Here is an 18,972-nt window from a genome sequence, read left to right as displayed (position 1 = left end):
TGCACATAGAATACTGACTCACAAAGAAATGCAGGAGATGGGCGTCTCTGCAGGCACACCGTTCTTATTCTTACACATACATAAGAAGTAAACCTTTTGGGCTGCAAGAGTAAAATGTGCCTCTAATTTTTTAACTTAGAAAAAAGTGCACTTCCCCTAACCAAAGATTGGGAAACTTGATCTGGCTCAGTGGTATTCAGCAGCTGATTTCACATTCTGATACATACGTAGTAGTCAGGCATTTCCAATTGGCAATTTCTTAAACCTTTGTAGAGGACATGCTTTCTGACTTTCAAGTCTGGTTTTATAATCCCAGGGCTTGTTCTTTTGTGGGGGGTGGGGCAGCAGGGTATGGGGAGGATGCTACTCAGCAAGGAGGAATTTGCATCCTACACATGCTCAGGCTTTTTATTAATTATTACAAACACATATTCTGAGGTTGAGCGATGACAATGCATGTAGGCTTGAGCCCTGGCTCAAATTAAGCCTCTTGAAGAGGAACACATCAGCACAGGTGTCAATCACAGGACAGTATCGAAGTTGACAAGAGCATTAATTTCAATCATGCTGTGCTAGTATAAGGGACTGCTAGCACAGGGATAGGCAATGCAGCACCCAGAGGCCTACTGGTGCCCATGAAGACCCCATTTGCCGTTTCCTCTCCTCCCCCCTGCAGCTTACTCCCTTCTTTTCCCATTCCCCTCCCTGCAGCCATCTTTCCTTCCTTCCTTCTGCCACCACCTTTCTTTTCCTCCCCCCCCCACCCTATGATTTCCTTCCCTTCTGCTGCTGCCTACCTTGCTGATCAGGAGTGGGAAGGAGGAGGAAAGGCATTTCAAGCACACACACACATACCAGCAATTTGGGATGGTGCCTACAGACACACTTTAAAATGTAAAATATGCCCATGGACTAAGATTGCCTGCTCCTGCCCTAATGCAACACAAATAGTGTTATCTGACGCAACGGGATTCCCTGGAAAACTTGCCACAACAGCTTCCACTTTTGGTACTGTACTGTAGATCCCTTATGCCAGCCCAACGTAATTTACATTAACATCCTTGTTGACTTGGATCAGTGGCTTGCTGCTGAATTTCACTGGCTAAAATTGATAAATTTTGCTTGAAAACAAGCTAAATTCATCTATTTTAGTATTCCATAGTGGCATGCTTCTGAAATTTGAAGGAAAACCACCAATATTTCTTGTCATTGTGCCGATTTGGGTGGGAAAGCAGTGGCGGGGGAGCAGCCCATGAGGGTCAGGACTGGCCTCTTGAATGCGCCCCCCCCCCCCCGCTTTAAAGCCTGGTTTCTAACCGTTCTTTGCAGGAAAGGATCCGACTCCATCGATGCTGGGCCTCTGTGGATCTTTGGCCTCCCTGCCTAGTTGCAAATCCTTACCCAGTCTAAAATCCAACGAGTGCCTGGTGAGCGACAGCGTTGAACCCAGTCCTGCTCAGAGCCCCAGCTGAGACATCAGACAACTGTTCCTGCAAACTACAAGATGCCTGTGGGGGAGCTGAGATCGCTGGCAGGCAAAATGAATGGAGCCCCTTATGCTTGGGGGAGGGCAACTGAACCTTTCACCCAGCCTGATGCAATAGGGCAACAAGCCCACATCCTCAACCGAATACTCTTAGAAAAACACAGACTCTCTTCCTTAAAGTCGGATGAGGGAAATGCTTAGAACCTCTTCCCTGGTCAGGATTTAAAAAGAAAAAGAAAAAAAGAGCAGCACACCTGTTGGATGTTGGGAGGATTGCCTGCCAAAAGCGCTTTTGTAAAATGATGCTGTGTACATTATATGTAATATACATTATATGTAATATATATGATTGAGATTGCTGAAAGACAACTGCTTCTGGGGAGGAAAAAGTCCTCTGAACTATACTGCTGGGAGGAAGAGAGAATATAACTGCACAGGTTGAAATTCGTTGCACATTCATGGTGAAAATTTGAACAATGCAGCAAGGTTGTCAGGCCCCTTGTGTATGCCCCCTCCCTATTTGACAACAAAATGCTCTGGGAAAGTGTGCTTGGTGAGGGGAGAGAAGGTGTTAAGTTCCCCATCCTCCCCCACCCCTCTCTCACACTCATAATTGCAACACCTCTTTTAGACAAACTTTCTACCTCCTTGCTATGGGGAGGGGTCTAGTCTCCTCCAGGTTTCTGGGCTTCTTTGAGGTTCAGAAAGCCTCTTTCGTCTTCCTCCGCCATCTACCAGACTCTCAAAGAATCTGCTTCCTATATACTTCTCCTGCATGATGCTTTCCCAGTAGAACATTCGGCGGTAGGAACAGAAGTACAACCTGCCTGGGAAGCTGGAGGAGGGCTAATGAACACAACAGGTCTTTTGATGTGGGAAACAAGCACAACTGAGCTCTTCCCCTGCCACAATTTTGGGGTGGCAAAGCAGACTTAAGAATGCTCCAATATGTGAAGAGCGCCTCACTTTCCACAGCTGAAAAACTCTTACAGGCCGACAATTAAAGCCAATTAAGGAGCTGGCAGACAAGGTCTGTTGAAGTTTCTTTTCTGACACACATCTTTCGCCACACAAGCATGTATATCATCACCTACAAATGACAGGGGTTTCCCGCCAGCATATTACAGTAACTCCAACACAGTCAAAACTCCAGAAGCAGCAGCTGAAACCATTATGTGTGTTATGTAGGTGGGCTGGAAAAATAGTATTTCACATATGATACAGTTCAAAGCTCTTCACATACACAATTGCAACATTCCCACAACAGAACTGGTACTGTTAGCCAGTATTACTTCCATATTGCAGAGGGGCCATGAGAATGGTGACTTGCCCAAGACCACTTAATGAGCAAATGATTGAGATGTGATCTGAATCAGCAGCTTTCTGGGTTACTTATTCAGCCTGATACAATGCATGCTTAGATCAGAAATAAGTCAAAGTTAAATAAAGCTTGCTCCCAAGGACACATAGGACAGCCGCAGCCAACATGTGACACCAGCTCTAAATACCAAAGCCAGACCAACACAACCCACCCTCCTCCCAGCTTTGATGCCTCACCTTTTCATTCCATCACTGTGGTGGACCTGGAGCTAAGAGGCAGGCTGGAGCCACACCTGGTGTCTGAGCAGAGGAGGCGAGTAGGCTGCCATGCATGCCTCATCGTTCATCACACGGAGTGACAGAGCTCTCGGGAAGTAAATTCTGTGTCCCACCGAGTCTAATTTTCTTCCCTTTGAGTCTATAGGAGCAGAGTGAGGCTTTTGCTTTGTTTTTAATTGGGATGCTTCCTCTGTTATGGACTTTGGCATGGGGTGTTTCAAGAGGAAGGCGCAATTCTCTTCTATGACTCTATATACTCTCTATTTTCTTAGACATGGGCAGAAGAGTAGAGGGCTTCATCAAAGACTGATTTCGAGAAGTAATGTAGGAAGCATCAGAATGGTAACTGGTGGTGAGGGGAACAAGAGCATTGACGATGGGGATAATAACAGGAATATTTGCTATCCCTGTATTCATGATACTGTTCTGCTGGTGAAGTGTTTGTAGTAGAAAGGAGACCTGGAGAAGCGGGCATGGTTGTCTTGTGGCATATAGCAATGATGGAGAAAACCTCCTGGAGCAGAAGAGGAAGCCAGGGAAGTCTGCTGGTACTGATGAGATTATATTTTCTTGGGAAGAGTTTGCAATATTATGGTTCCAGCAAGAAATGGTCCCTGGATTCACCATCTGGGGAATTACATACCATGGGAATTTCAATTTCTTCAGGACTGGCATTGGCAATTGCATGAGTTTGAGGCAGGGTCTGCACCAAGAGTGGATGAATTGGTGCCAGAGAAGGCTTGAGTTTGATGGCAGACTTAGAGCTGTGTTCTTTTTGGTCCTAGAACCTGGGAGTGAGTGGGGCATTTGTTTTGGGACTTGGTCTGCTTGACCTATTCAGTATCGATCAGCTACACTGAACAGCCGTTCTCGGGCTATTGGTTTGATGGGATGGCTCAAGCTATAAGTATTATAAGGGCTACTACTCCTGATGCCAGGGATGGCTGCCCATAAGCATTCCACATGAAATTGCACCATGAAAGAAGCTGAGAAGCAACAGAACCAGTTTCTTGCAAATGGCAGCCAAGGCAGTATTGCAGGCTTGCTTTCACAATAGGGCATAATTCTGTTTCTCTTGGTCTGTTTGGTGAAGGCCCGGCAGTGGGTACATGAGTCTGCCTCTCTGAGGCAGAGAATGTAATTGGAGTGTCTGTTGGTCAATGGTATTTTCTTGCCACAGGAGGTATACTTTTTGGAGGAGGTCTTAGAGGTCATCTGCCCCTAAAGGGCAGGAAGAAAAAAAGGGGGAAACTACAGGAAAATAGGAAGGAAAGAAAGGAGCTCTGTTCAGCATCTCAGGAGGGAACATAAAGATCTTTAGAGATTTTTTTTACCATGAGGCAGAGAATGTTCCAAATGCTGCAGTGAACGAAAAGGAATAAGGAGAAATGCAGGAGCCATGACCTGCGCATGCGCAGAGGAGATGGGCAGGACTCCTGCCTAACACTCGTTTAGTTTTGAAATGTTCCGAATTACTGTCCTGCACAGGTGCATAACCCATATGTGTGAATCAGAGTGACCACAAAACCTGGCATTTTTGCTCATTCAATACTGCCTTATCTCTTGTGAACAAAAGCCCCTTCAGGCTCCATTTCAAACCAAAACAGATATCAAGGGAAATTTCCAAGCCTGGGAGTGGGGAGATAATCCTCTCCCCATAACTCTCATCTCACACAACCCCATTCCCCTTCCTTACCAACCACTGCTGGCCTAGCGTGCTGGCAGCTTGTTTTTTAAACATTCCAGTTGCTCAGAATTTTTCAAAAGTCTGCAACCTTTTAATATCTAAGGTAATGAGGCTGGAAAGATCTTGTTTCAATGTGTTGAAGCCAGAGCAATTACAGCCAATTGCTACAGAAGTTTCAGAAACAGGCTGCATGGGATGGTGAGGCAGGTGGAAAATCCCATGTGTGATATACCCTGAGTGATTAAAAGGTGGCTTATTTCTGCTTTTCTAAAGACGTATTTTGCAATGATTCACCTGGACAAAGGGAGGGAATTCAGTGAATAAGCTTTGTATAGTGAAGGCTACAAAACAGGCACAAACCAATGCCTTACTAAGGAGGCAAAGGGGCTTCTTTAGCCGTGAAAGCGCCCACTAAAGATAAGCATCTTAGGCCATCCTTAATAAGAAGCAAAGCTTTCCAGGGGGCATGCAGGGAAGGAAATGTTGAGTGAAGAGAAAAGAGCTAGATTCTGGTACCAGAAACTTCTAAGCGCAGATAAAATGACCGATCAGCAGTCAGTCCTCTCTCAAATTTCTCTAATTTCATTCTTAAAAGAGACTTTATTTAATAAAGAGTTCAGCTTCTCCCCACACCACAAGAATGTAAGCAACAGGCGCACAAGTTAACAGCAGAGAAAGGGGCAAGACTAGCAGCTGCTAGGAAATGCCACGTAAGGCGTTGGCCATCAAACCAAACCTCAGCCTGGCTTGAGAGTTCAGTCCTCCTTGAAGGCAGCAGATATTTTGGAACGGGGGCGGGGAATGTAGAGTTAATTTCTTTGTGCCCAGACTACCCATTATTTAAGGCATGAAAACATAAGAGTTCAAGCTGTCCATGGGGTGGGGTGCTGTCAAGAAAAGAGATAGGGAAATCCTGAGTGTTCTAAACAGTGTTTCTATCCATAGCTTTCCCAAAAGTCCAGTGTGGGGCTGCAATGTGAGCCAGAAATATCCATCATGTGCAGAAATGTTCATGGGGCGGGGGGGATCAGCAGACATGCAGACCAACAGTCTAAAAATTAAAGCAGGGATAGAGGTATCTGTCTTTGACTTCAACAAATTTACTCTTTGGACACCTACGCCGCCACCCCCACCCCTGCCTAAAGGTTTCATGCAGCAGAAGGGTCACCTAGTTTTGGAATGCCAGGACTAGTCTGGTTCCTCCTTTTTTCCTTCCATCTCCTTCTGCAGCAGCCCAATGAAAGCCACATTCTGTTCACAACGTTACAAGCAGATCGTTGTAGCTATAGGTTCTCTTGACTTGGGGAGAGATGGAAGACAACAGTGGCCAGAGCTTCTGCTTGTCTAATGAGTTGAGTAAAGGCCCCAAAGTTACAGCATCCAAACAACAAGACATGACCATGACTCTAAGGGGGCCCGGCTGGAAGCTAAGGGATTTAAATCTCCAAATTGTTCTCCAGGAAAAGAGGAAGATGGGAGGGCAGAAGCTAGCTGAAAGGCACCCTTAAATTTGTCTGACATGAGGCAGATCCTACCAAAAAATTTTTTAAATGAGCAAAACATTTCTTGGGAACGTCCTCTGAACCTTGAGTGACAAGTGATCACTTGATGGATCTGCCTTATCCATCCCCTCATATTCACAAACTCTGTTTTTCCTTCCACGTCTCTACTGAAACCTTCCCCTTCTCCTGCCATCAATATGGCTTTGGTCCATCTGGAGGCTGCCAATGGAGGCCCGTTTCATGAACCTCACAGGCTGCTAAGCCGCTGTTCCTGGTTCATTTTCTGGAAGAAGGTCTTGCCAAATTCATACGTGCTGATCATGATGGCACAGGCCGGGGCTACCTTGATGACACGAGGCAGGAAACCTAGAGAAGATGTTGGCAGGGGAAGAAAGAAGAATGGACAAACATATCAGACCAAATGCATACTCAGTCTGCCTTCTTTCAGGCATAGCTAACATTAGCTTAAGACTCCAGATGACTAGAGCAAGGAATGGGAGGACTGCCTGCCTCCAGTCTGACCAATCTCCCTGCCTTTCCAGAACGCAGGGAGCAGGCTACAGGGCTTGTTGCTTGGTCCAGCAAGGAAAGCTAAGAAAGAGGAAAAGAGTCTTTGGCTACCTTCTGAATTCAGCTCACGTACCACTAACCACATGTGTCACTAACAAAAAGAAACACCCCACAATATTATTATTAAGAAATAAACCTATAGCTGTACTGCTCCATGACTAAAAAAACCCAGAATCCAGTTAGGCAGCACCTTTATGAAGACCAACTAAAATGTCAGGAAAAAATGTGCAAGATCTGGAGACCTCAAAAGCTTGCACAACCTTTTGTGGCATTTTGGCTGGTCCTAATAAAGGCGTTGCCTAACTACAGATCCTGGATTCACCTCCAACCCTGGATTCCAGATTGTAGGATCTTTTAGAGTGCACTGTAGTTATAGGCACCTGAAACAGAGAAAGAACAATTTGTCTGACCACTGGTTGTGTTGGCAAGGGCTTCTGGGATTTGAAATCCCAAAAACTCTGGAATTATATTTTCTACCCATCCCTGCTATAGGACACATGTGGGCAACCTGTGGAACTCTGCTCATTTTTCTTCACTGACCGGCTGATGAGCCACTAGCTGGGCGGCAAGGAAAAGATGGGCTGGGTGGGTGTGTTAAATTCTCCTCCCATTTGGTGCTTCTGTTCAAGACTGCTGTTTCCCTGCTTTGAACAGAAGCAGGGAAACAGCAATCTTGCTTGCATCAGGTTTGCTGAGCAGGGGTGGGGGAGGGGGAAGAGAAGTAGCTTTGCCTCCCTGCCCACCTCAATAACCCTCAAGACTGCTATTTTCCCACTGCTATCCCTGCAAGTGAATGGGTGCATGAGAGAGAGCAAGTGTGTCCGTGTCCTGGCTCCACTAATCAACGTTTGTGCAGCCCCCAAAGGGTTCCTCAGGAACAATTATCACCCCCACAAAGAAGTTTGCCCACCCTAGAGAGTTTACAGTTGACAGATTTTAATTAAGGATGTTCTGCTCTGAGTCTAATCCTCTGCTTATTTCTGCTAACTAACAGTGGTGCTGTCACACAGAATAGAGGAAGACTCTGGGTGGGGTCAAGGCAAGTCACCTGCAAAGAGTCCTCGGGTACCAGATTCTGCCCGAATCTTCTGCATAAGCAGCCAGGTAGATGATGATTTGGAAGTGCTAACTGAAAAGGGAGAGAAAGAGAAAGAAGTCATTTATCTAAAGCATTTCAGTAAACTATTTGCTGCTTCTCTTCCCTTGAAGCAAATTACCAATAGAAAGGCATCGTTCTTTTACAATTAAAAACTCTATTTAGCTAAAATAATTTTTAAAACAGCACAATTAAAACAGATTCAAGCGCCCCACCTGGACAAATATAAGGGACTTGTATTTCATTTGGGAAAAAACAAAGAGGCATAGTAGGGAAACTCCTCTGGGAACCTATCCCCAGGACTTGGAGTCACTACTGAACGTGCACTGCTCCCTCCCACAGCAGTTCTCATCTTCCTCCTGTGGAAAATGGTAGTTAGGGAAGAACCCTTCCTAATAATCTTAACAAGGGTTTTCACAAGGGGAACGGCACCATCAGAGATATATGCAAATCACATCAGGTGAAATTACACGATGCATGGAAAAAGAAGAGATGCACTGCCCACCAACTCAGGCATGGATAATAATTATAATGGCAGGACAATCATATGCAAGTTTAGAAGCAAATCCCACTGGATTAACCGGATTGCAACTGAAGAGCTGACAAGAAGCGGCTTCCTTTTTCAGCAACAGTCATGTCCCAGATCAGACTGTGGGCCGATTCCCATGTCACTTTCATACTTGCATATCTATACTCATGTGCAAGAGCACCTGCTGTGTTACAGGGGAGCGGTTACAGCAGAGAATGCTTTTATTATAATAAGTGTTTTGGGGATCTGATCCTCTCCATCCCTCTCCCAGCATAAGCACAGTGTTTGAACAATACATTGCTGATGCAAGCATCCTCCCAAGTTACAAAATAATTTTTAAAAAAGTGTGTGTGTACAGAAGAGACTTTCCCTCCCCCACTTCACTGGACCCCTCTTCTATGGAAGGGACATAATGTGTGTTAGAGGCTACCATTCACTAGCAGAAAAGGGAAAATACATGCATTTTTTGTCCACAAGTATTGGCCTTATTTATTAAAATGTTCATATAGGAATTTCTGCCCAGCCTCAGTCTAGAATCATAGAACAGCAGAGTTGGAAGGGGCTTACAAGGCCATCGAGTCCAACCCCCTGCTCAGTGCAGGAATCCATCCTAAAGCATCCCCGACAGATGGTTGTCCAGCTGCCTCTTGAATGCCTCTAGTGTGGGAGAGCCCACCACCTCCCTAGGTAACTGGTTCCATTGTCGGACGGCTCTAACAGTCAGGAAGTTTTTCCTGATGTCTAGCTGGAATCTGGCTTCCTTTAACTTGAGCCCGTTATTCCGTGTCCTGCACTCTGGGAGGATCGAGAAAAGATCCTGGCCCTCCTCTGTGTGACAACCTTTTAAGTATTTGAAGAGTGCTATCATGTCTCCCCCCTCCATCTTCTCCAGGCTAAACATGCCCAGTTCTTTCAGTCTCTCTTCATAGGGCTTTGTTTCCAGACCCCTGATCATCCTGGTTGCCCTCCTCTGAACACGCTCCAGCTTGTCTGCATCCTTCCTGAATTGTGGAGCCCGGAACTGGACGCAATACTCTAGATGAGGCCTAACCAGCCGAACAGAAAGGAACCAGTACCACACGTGATTTGGAAGCTATACTTCTATTAATGCAGCCCAAAATAGCATTTGCCTTTCTTGCAGCCATATCACACTGTTGGCTCATATTCAGCTTGTGATCTACAACAATTCCAAGATCCTTCTCGTTTGTAGTATTGCTGAGCCAAGTATCCCCCATCTTGTGCATTTGGTTTCTATTTCCTAAATGTAGAACTTGGCATTTATCCCTATTAAATTTCATTCTGCTGTTTTCAGCCCAGCACTCCAGCCTATCAAGATCACTTTGAAGTTTGTTTCTGTCTTCCAGGGTATTAGCTATCCCACCCAATTTTGTGTCATCTGCAAATTTGATAAGGGTTCCCTGCACCTCCTCATCCAAATCATTAATAAAAATGTTGAAGAGCCCTGAGCCCTGCGGCACCCCAGGTAGCTATGCACAGCACTGCCTTCATATCCCTTTCGTTGCCAGCTCTCCTGTTCTCCAGGCACTTAATTGCTAATTCTGTTACAAAAACAGCCCTTCATCATCAGCCCATCTATACAAAAGGCTAATTCACACGTTGTGTTTTTAAAGTGAATACCTAAAACGTTTTGTGTATATGCACAGCAAATGAGAGTTTCCAATTATACTCAAGCACTTACCTGGCAAGGAAAGACTGGGGAGCAGAACTGAGATGTCTTGGGCTCCGATTGTTTCCTACCCCCAACTTTTCAATGGGGCTGGAAACCCTTTATAAACTAACTGTGTTTGTCTAGGGCTAGGACTGATCTTATGGGAGGGGGCGTAGCTCAGTGGCAGAGCATCTACTTTGCATGCAGAAGGCCCCAGGTTCGATTCCTGGCATCTCTAGGTAGGGCTGGAAAAACTCCTGCTTGAAAACTTGGGGAGCCGCTGCGAATCCGTGTCGACAAGACTGGGCTACGTGAACCAATGATCTGGCTCCATATAAGGCAGCTTCCTATGTTCCTTTGCTGCCTAGTGAGCAAGGACAGCACCGCACCCTTCATCTTGCTTCCCCTGCCTGACCAAAGTTTATGCTTACATGCTTAAGGGAGCTACTGATCCTTGTCCAGACAGCAGCCTCCCCCCACCCCTGGAATCTTCCTGCCTCTCACCTTGGAGTGTCTCCATGTCTCCCAGCTCAATCTGCCGCTGGGTCTTCACAACATCAAAGGGCAGCGTCAGGATAGCAGCCACCTGGGGGATAGGAGGGACCATCTGTCAGTGACCACTAGCTGCAGGAGGTGGCAACAACTGACTAATTATACTGGGTAACAGAGCTTTCTGTACAGGTATCCTCATCTGAGAGCAGCATTGGAACTTACCACGAATGCTTCCTCTCACTGGCGGAATGAGTGTATCCACTTGCTCTAGGCACAGGATTTATACAAATTAAGCAAGTGTTGTCCCTTGTGTGTGGAGGCTACCCCTCCAAGTTCTGTGGACATCAAGACACTGAAGTGGACAAGACTAGATAACATGAGCGAAAACAACAGTTACAACGAGAGGGAATGGTATAGGGTCACCTCCTGGATTTGAGCTATTCCTTTCTGGAGCCCTGAGAGTCAGCTGGCCATCTGTAAGCAACAAGACAGGCCAAGGACATACTAGGTAAGGCTGGATACCATTCAGCCACTGATGAGAAGAAACATTGGTGGTAAGTTCATATATGCCTTTCTTCATTGATGGGAGAGGATATCCAGTGTGGGATATGTGGCAGTTGAGAAAACCTTCTGAAAGACCCTTCTTCTGAAGGCTGCATCCACATAAGAAAAAGTTTCCAATTTACAGTGTTTACCAAAGGTTTTCACCAAGGTAGCTGTCCTAAAAAAATCTTCAAGAGCATCAGTTGTGCAAAACTTTGCAGAAGTTGCTGCACCCTCTAGCTGAGAGTGAGCTATGATCTCTGAAGGAACCTGTAGTCTTTACACCTTACTGGTTTATGAGGTGCACGTCTGGATTAAGCGAGCTATGATGGATTAAGAAACATTCCTACCCATGGTGACGGGGTGGAAGGACATAAAGTGGCCATCTTTCTAAAGCCACCTGTGCACTGAGTTTAGATTCCAAGGCCCTTGCAGATGTCCAATCTAGGTCATTCATTTCCTCTAGAATGGACAGGCTTAGAGTAAAAAGAAGGGTCTCTCCAGAAGATCTTGCAAATTGGGCAGCTTGTATGGGAAAAGGTGGTCTTTCAGGTAGCCTGGTCCCAAGCCGTATAGGGCTTATAGGTCATAACCAGCACTTTGAATTCTGTCCGGAAACAGACTAGTAGCCAATGAAGCTGTTGTAACAAGGGAACCGCATGCTCCCTGTAACCAGCCCTGGCCCACAGTCTGACCACAGCATGCTGGACCAGCTGGTGTTTCCTAACAGTTTTGGAAGGCAGCTCTGTGCAGAGCATGTTGCAGTAATCCAAACAGGACGTAACTATGGCATGTGTGACTATGGCAAGGTCAGACATCTCTAGGAACAGGTGCAGTTGGCACTCTTCAGTATCCAAGAAAGGCATGGCCCTTAGCCAAGATGGCCATTCAGTCAGCTGCCAAAACAGTACCAATAGTAAAGCCCACTTCACCGCCATCCATATGGAGAAGGGAGGAAGCAACGGAATTACCCCCTCTTCCATTCAAGAGGCAACATGTAGGCAAATTCCCATTCTGTAGCTGCACTGGCCACCAATTTCATAAGCATCTAAGAGGCAAAGCGCTGTCTACAAATGCTTTGAGCCTTCCAACACCACCTTTGCTGGGTCTGCTTTCTACTTTGAGAAGGCAGGGCTAGAAATGGCTAGGTCTCCAGTACATGAAGACAGAGCTTGCTTAATTGCATAAGCCCTGCCTCTAGAGTGGGTAGGAGTCAATGGCCTGGTTCATACATAACACCTAATTCCTTGGTGTTACATGTGGATAACCCAGGAATTGGCATGGCTTCATGGGAGCGAGCAAGTACGCTGCTTACCACCAGCTTGCTACTGATGCTTTCTATGACAGCCCTGGTACACCTGTTTCTAAGTTGTTGTCATGACATATGAACACAGCACTCTTGGTTGTTTATGGTTAAACAACTGAAGTTTAACCTATGGTTTGTTGTTGAGTTAAAACTCAGGGATGTTTAACCCTAAACAATCCAGAGTGCCGGGTTCACACATCACAGCAATAGCCCAGGAACGTTCCAACAACCTATGGTTAAAAAAACATGGGTTGTTTATGAGCACGCAAACGAGCATGCTGTCTCCCACCCATATCCACTTTCTGAAACAACCCAGGAATGCCCTGTTATTTAGGAAAGCGGAAACGGACAGGAGCCAGAACATTAGTTCACATGCAGTCATAAACAACCTATGGCTTTTTAACCACAGGTTGTTGGATAATGCAAAACAGGTTACAAAGCCGCTTTTAAAAATCTTCCTCCACTGTTGGAGAACCTACTGTTCAGAAGACATGGGGAAGGAAAAAAGTAATTTGTGTTAAGTTAAAAATGATTTTTAAAAAACCATTGCTAACAGTTGTTAAAAAGGTACTATGTATATCATTAAACTTTACCATACTGACCAGATTTTGCAAGTACTGCACACAGAGAATTTACTTGATCACATAGGAAGCCTAAGCCAAAAAGTATGATATTTCATAATAAGGGCTCACTTCACTTATGTTGACCAATGTAAACAAATAAACAAAGATATCTGCAACCTTTGTAGTCTTCCCGATAGCAGAAACTGAGCTGATTAGGAAGGCTCCTTGGATCACAGTTAGAAAATGCTACCCTGCAGGCCTTTTTGCATTGCATTCTTCTATTCAGGCAATCTCTCATGGTTATCATTGAAATAACTGTATAACTCTGGGACTCACCGTGCCAGAAATGGCACCAGCTGCAAAACTGACCATGAAAGTGGCCTTGTCAAGCTGGAATTGACCACAAAGCCAGTCTTTCACCAGTTCATAGTTATACCAATATAGAGCTGTGGGGAAACAAGAGGAAGAGAAAGATCAGAAAGGGGAGGGAGAATTACAGACATCAGAAGCTCACTAAATTTATTTTTGGTGGTGGGGAAAGTGTGCTCATTTGCTAGGCTTGCAGCTCTTCCACCACCCAGGACTCCTATGGACGACACTTCCCTCAGATCAAACAGTCCTTTATTTACTCAATCCAGACACTACTGGCAAAAGTGAACTCATTGGATTGCACAGAAAGCAGGGGCATGGGATCCCGAGGCCCGTCCATTTGCGCACCGAACTGGAGGTTGCTGACCTCCAATGGTGCTGATAGGCTATATTGGACACAGACACACACATCGCCCTGCACAACCAGGGACAGAAGCTCATCCAATCCCTTTTTAAAACCTCCAAGGGTGATGACACGACTTCCATAGATAACGTATGCTGCTGATGCCCTGCTTTCCTTAACAATTAAGACACTGTATCCAATAATCAGTTAAAGGGCTTTGTTGCCAGATTAACCTTTTGAGGAATAAAGTGAACAGTCAGCCTCCCATTTCTTTGGTATGTTAAAGCTGACATATTCCTTGCTCTGAAATAAAGCATGCCTAATTCCTTTCATCTTTCTGTTTGTAATGCGTTCCAGTCCTCTTAAATCCCCTCTGTCGCTGCCGACTCCCTTTCCCCTTGTTGCATCCATACCTGAGAAAGGAACGTCCCGCAACACCGTGGGCCCCAGGCCCCTCCAGAGCGACAGCCAGCCATCCTGGGCCACAGCAGACTGGATGCAGACGCGCAGTTCACGGTAGCTCAGCTGGCGAGACTGCATCTTTGTTCTGATGAGTTCCAAGGGGCTGATGACCGTTACAGCACCCACTAGGAAAGGAAGTTCAGAACGACGTGCAAAACCCAGCCGTGATCTTTGGAGAATAATTTCCTGCCCTTTCATCCCAGAGACCAACTGGATTCAAAGCACGAAACAAGACACATGCCAGCCGTGCAATGGCAGGTATCTTGATATATTTTAAGCATTTATATAACCTTACATTTTCAAACTGCTTCACATACATCATCTCAGTAATTCTTAAAATAACCCTGTAAGCCAAATCACTATCATCATTCCCAGAGCAGCTAAGCTCTGATCTTAATGGGTAAAATTCAGTATAGGTACTACTGAGAGTAGACCCACTGAAATGAATGGAATTCCCAGTAGGATCCTTGTTGGATTTTACAAAATGAGTTTGGGGCTGAAGTAAAATTTGAACTAAGGGCTGAGCAGCTCACAACTCATACTTTTGGCCAGCATGTTACAGCAGCTTTCTAAGGTCACTGTTTACCACAGTTAACATTGTAACCCATTAAAAAGACCCACGGAGCTACAACTGGTCAAGGCCAACTAGCCATGTGTCTATTAAATGTCTGAAGATGCATGTTCCACCTTCACATTTTTATATGTTTAATGTAGTACACACTACAGCTCAACCTCTAGCTGATATCCAGGCAACCCTTTTCCTAATCATCAAGTCACTCTCTTCCTAAAATGAAGGCTAAACATAGATGCCAAAGCACTAGGGAAAGAAGGACAGTAACCAGTGATTTAAAAATATATGCAATTATTGAAGACACTAAGACAGCTCCTGCAAGTATACAAACATAAGAGAAAAGTGAGACTCACGTCTAGAGATGGCTCCAGCCACTAGTGGGATATAGCGCCCTTGGCTATCCATCTTAGCATGCAAGAAATCACGTAGCTGATCATAAGTAGTGAAGTAGATCACAGTAGCAGGAACAGCCATCACTCTGTTGAAAAGTTGTAAAGATTAAGCGGTATGGTTCCAGAAAGCATGGTGTACATGCATATATGTAGAACCTCATTATTTCTGTCACCAACATGGTGCAAATGCCACACACTATCCATAGGCCCATCAAAAATTCTGATCACACAGAGCTACAAAACTTTGTACCAAGACAAAATTGCCACAACTGACTAGGCAGAGCTGAGAGAAAATGGCAGGCAAACACAGACTGGAAATTTCCTTTAAAAACCTTCTTCTGGTTTCTTAAGTTTTGGGCAGAAACTTCCCACATTTTTCAATGGGTCACCTTATAACTATGAAGATTAGAAACACCTTTAAAAAATTTTTTAAAAAAACTTCCTGAGCAGTTCAACAATGGAACCAGTTCCCTAGGGAGGCTGTGGGCGCTCCCACACTAGAAGCATTCCAGAGGCAGCTGGACAGCCATCTATCAGGCACGCTTTAAGGTGGATTCCTGCTTTAAGTAGAGGGTTGGACTCGATGGCCTTATAGGCTTCTTCCAACTCTACTTTTATATGAAATTATTCTTGTGTTTCTGCAGGACCTAATAAATTTTAAAAATAGAACCATGCAATTTCAAGCTGCAGTCACTTGAAATTGAACTTTTTCACTGTCCCTCAAATTGGGGCTGTGATATATGTCCCAATGACAGGGCTAAAACAGGGAGTATGGCCTCTATGTTCTATTTATTTCTTGAAGCTGGATGCATATATTTCAGAGGAGAAGAAACACTTCAGAGGCAGTGCAGAATCAGTTTTGTGCAGCCTTCCAATAGAGAGTTAGCATTAACAATAAAATAATAAAATTTTAATAGTGCTTTTAAAACAACAGCAATATTATACATCCTGAGATAGGTTGGGATTTTATTTAAATTGTATATCAATCCTGTTCATACTTACAGAGTAGGTGGCAGGCCACTCCATAAGGACCGGATGCCCTCATAGCGTATTATTTTCACAAACGCATCCTAGAATAAACAAGAGGCAAGGAAGAACAGTTAAGGAGAGATGAGTCAGCAGGAAGAAAATTCTAAAATATGCTTCGGAACAAAACATGTCCCTTCCCCTTGTCCACACCAACTGACCCGAGACTGTCAAATAACTACGTCTTCTGAACTAAGCTCTGCCTTGTATTTAACAACTTGCTTGTTAGCCACAGGTGACTGGGAATCCCATGCAGGCTGGTGGAGGAAGGACATCTCTCCACTTCAATTCTGCACTGGTCGCAGAACAAGGGAAGCCAGACCCCCCAAATCTGTCTCTCTCCCAGCTGCCTGTTTGGTAGAAGGTAATTGTTTACTAGCGTAGTAAGAGGCTAGTAGCCTCTATTTCTATGCTGGCTGCTACTAGCCTACTAGTAAAAAAATATTACATGCTAATAACTTTTGTGGATTTATTTACACGACTTATCTCAGAAGTCAATGACTTCTCAGTGAGCTAATCACAGAGCCAAATGACATGTTACACACAAATATTGTAATGAGCTCTACAGGCCTTATTTCAGCCAGAAAAAGGAGCTTTGAGAAGCAGCAGCAGGCGAAGAGGGCATTTAATACTCTTCCTGTCCACCACTTCGCAACTCTTAAGTGCCCCACCCAGAAGCCACTTCTCCTGACAGTGCTCCAGATGCACCGTTACATAGACAAACCTGCACTGGGCACCCTGCAAAGAGAAAAGTGGCTCAGGAAGTTTTAAAACTTCACATGGCCCCTTCCTGAAGCTGACTTTTGTGGAGGGGAAAATGAGCCATCGAGGTGGGTGGGTTGTTATAGGTGTTTGTTCAACTCTCAAAAAGAAAAGATAAAAGGCATGGAGGCTTGCCGTTCACAGCAATGAACATAAGTACTTAAGAAGAATCATGCTGGATCAGATTAATCCAGTATTTTGTTCACACACAGTGGCCAAACAGAAGGGCACAAGCGCAACAGGATCCTTCCACTCATGTTCCGGAGAAACTCGTATTCAGTGGCACAGGGCCACTGATACTGGAGGCAGCAGAGGGTCCTCATGACTAGTAGCCTTTGACAAGCTTGATCCTCCAGGAAATAGTCTAATCGCCTTTTAAAGCCATCCAAGTTGGCGGCTATCATTACATCTTGTGGTAGCAAATTCCATAGTTTAACTATGTGCTGTCTGCAAAAGTACTTCCTTTTAACTGTCTGGAATCTCCTACCAATCAGCTTTATGAGATGACCCTGAGTTCTAGTACTATATGAGAGGGGTGTGTGTGTGTGTGTATCCCTGTTTACTATCTACACATCATTACTTTTCCCACAACAATTTAATGGCTTCCAAGAGAAGCAGCTGCAGAGGCTGCAGAGCCAGGTAAATAAGTTTGTATCAGTCAAGTACAGGTGGAGTAAGGGTGGAATGGATGCAGCAGGAGGGTGTTGGAGGTCTATGGATGCAAACAGGAGTGTTTGATATAACTGCAGAACAACACAGAGCCAGCCCATTGATTGCCATTTATTCTTCAAGACAACTACAGCAGAACACTGATTCAGTCTGTGTCCCCTTCTTCTTCCTTCTGGATGCACTATATGTTCATCAGCTGAGTACAGGAATCAACACCACGTCTCAGAAGTGCTGGAAGCTCTACTGGCTAACTGTATCTGGCACTGGGACTTATATAACCTTATATAACAACAATTTGAAGTCAGTAAGATTAGCCAGAAAAGGTGGGCTGAAATTGAGGGCTTGGACTTCTGAAATTCTGCCACACTAAACTGCAGGGCAAGTAAAATAAAAAAGAAGACGTGACTGTTACTGGCCCCTAAGTAAATAGCTCGGACATAAGGAACACCAAGGTACAGACTGCCAACCCTCAGATCAACTCCAGCCCGGTTGACCCCAGCCTCTGGAGTTCTTAAAATAATTTCATCTGGCACAGCCTCCCTTCCTTAATAGGGGGACATGATCATACCATGTATGATCCTATCACATTTCTGCCTCAGTGGACACATTAGCTTACATGGCCAATTCAAGCCAAAAGCACTCAGGGGACTGTAAGGGACGGGGAGAATGGAACTTGGGGCTGGCCTGTCTTTTAATGTGTTAAATTTTATTATGGTCCATAGGAGGGAGATAAGCGGCCCAGCTGCATGGCGGAGACTGGTGGAGCCAGAGAACGCTGTGGCATGTCCGCCCAGCCTTGAGAGAAATTAGCATCTCAGGCGGAGGTGTGAAACGATCTACGCTTCAAAGTTAAGGGAGGGGGGAAGGAGTTGGGAAAAGAAAGTATAAAACATACTCTATGGGGAGTTCAGCGTGGCTGGCTGACTCCAAGGTAGGGTGACGTATGAAATGTAGTTCTAGTTCTTTTGCTTGCTCTTTCTGGGTTCTTATGATATATGCATGTTTTAATAGTTTTAGTCTGCTAATCCCATGTAACCTACCCGTTTCCTAATAAATGGTCTTAAACCTCCAAATTGTGAGCTGTGAGTGTCTGTTCTGGGGATCTGTGCTAAATCCAGTCTACTGGCCAGCTTCTGCTGGGGCGTGCTTCCTTTACAGGGACTGTGAAACTGCATGGCCTTCCAGCAGACAGACTGTCCAGCCCTTTACCATGCAGGACCTTACCAAGGTGCCTGTGAAGCGAGTAGGGGTCTTATACCACGCTGTGCAGCTGTTTCCATTCTGACACACATATAGGTGGTCCATGAGGCCATTGCAGTAAAGGAAGCATTTCCCT

The 18,972-nt window shown here is 45.1% G+C and overlaps 2 protein-coding genes across 5 annotated transcripts in view; one reads left to right on the top strand and one right to left on the bottom strand.

Moving 5' to 3' along the window:
- The window catches only part of RUNDC3A (RUN domain containing 3A), a 28,870-nt gene extending 26,989 nt beyond the window's left edge, over positions 1-1,881 (top strand). For both annotated transcript variants that reach the window (XM_063138306.1, XM_063138305.1), the window contains exon 11: positions 1,330-1,881. In XM_063138306.1, coding sequence (XP_062994376.1) covers positions 1,330-1,472 — 143 coding nt within the window. In that variant the 3' untranslated portion in view covers positions 1,473-1,881. The remainder of the gene's footprint in view (positions 1-1,329) is intronic.
- Positions 1,882-5,338: 3,457 nt separating this feature from the next.
- SLC25A39 (solute carrier family 25 member 39) overlaps positions 5,339-18,972 on the bottom strand; it is a 31,144-nt gene continuing 17,510 nt past the window's right edge. For all 3 annotated transcript variants that reach the window (XM_063138307.1, XM_063138308.1, XM_063138309.1), the window contains 8 exons: positions 18,861-18,970; positions 16,182-16,249; positions 15,141-15,265; positions 14,168-14,341; positions 13,379-13,488; positions 10,643-10,724; positions 7,893-7,973; positions 5,339-6,640 (listed from right to left, as the gene is read on the bottom strand). In XM_063138307.1, the coding sequence (XP_062994377.1) occupies positions 6,522-6,640; positions 7,893-7,973; positions 10,643-10,724; positions 13,379-13,488; positions 14,168-14,341; positions 15,141-15,265; positions 16,182-16,249; positions 18,861-18,970 (869 nt within the window). In that variant the 3' untranslated portion in view covers positions 5,339-6,521. The remainder of the gene's footprint in view (positions 6,641-7,892; positions 7,974-10,642; positions 10,725-13,378; positions 13,489-14,167; positions 14,342-15,140; positions 15,266-16,181; positions 16,250-18,860; positions 18,971-18,972) is intronic.

Source organism: Elgaria multicarinata, chromosome 11 (genome assembly GCF_023053635.1).
Source record: "Elgaria multicarinata webbii isolate HBS135686 ecotype San Diego chromosome 11, rElgMul1.1.pri, whole genome shotgun sequence".
In the NCBI taxonomy this organism is placed as follows: domain Eukaryota; kingdom Metazoa; phylum Chordata; class Lepidosauria; order Squamata; family Anguidae; genus Elgaria; species Elgaria multicarinata.
The sequence above is the reverse complement of the archived record's forward strand: the minus strand, read 5'-3'. Positions and strand labels throughout refer to the sequence as shown.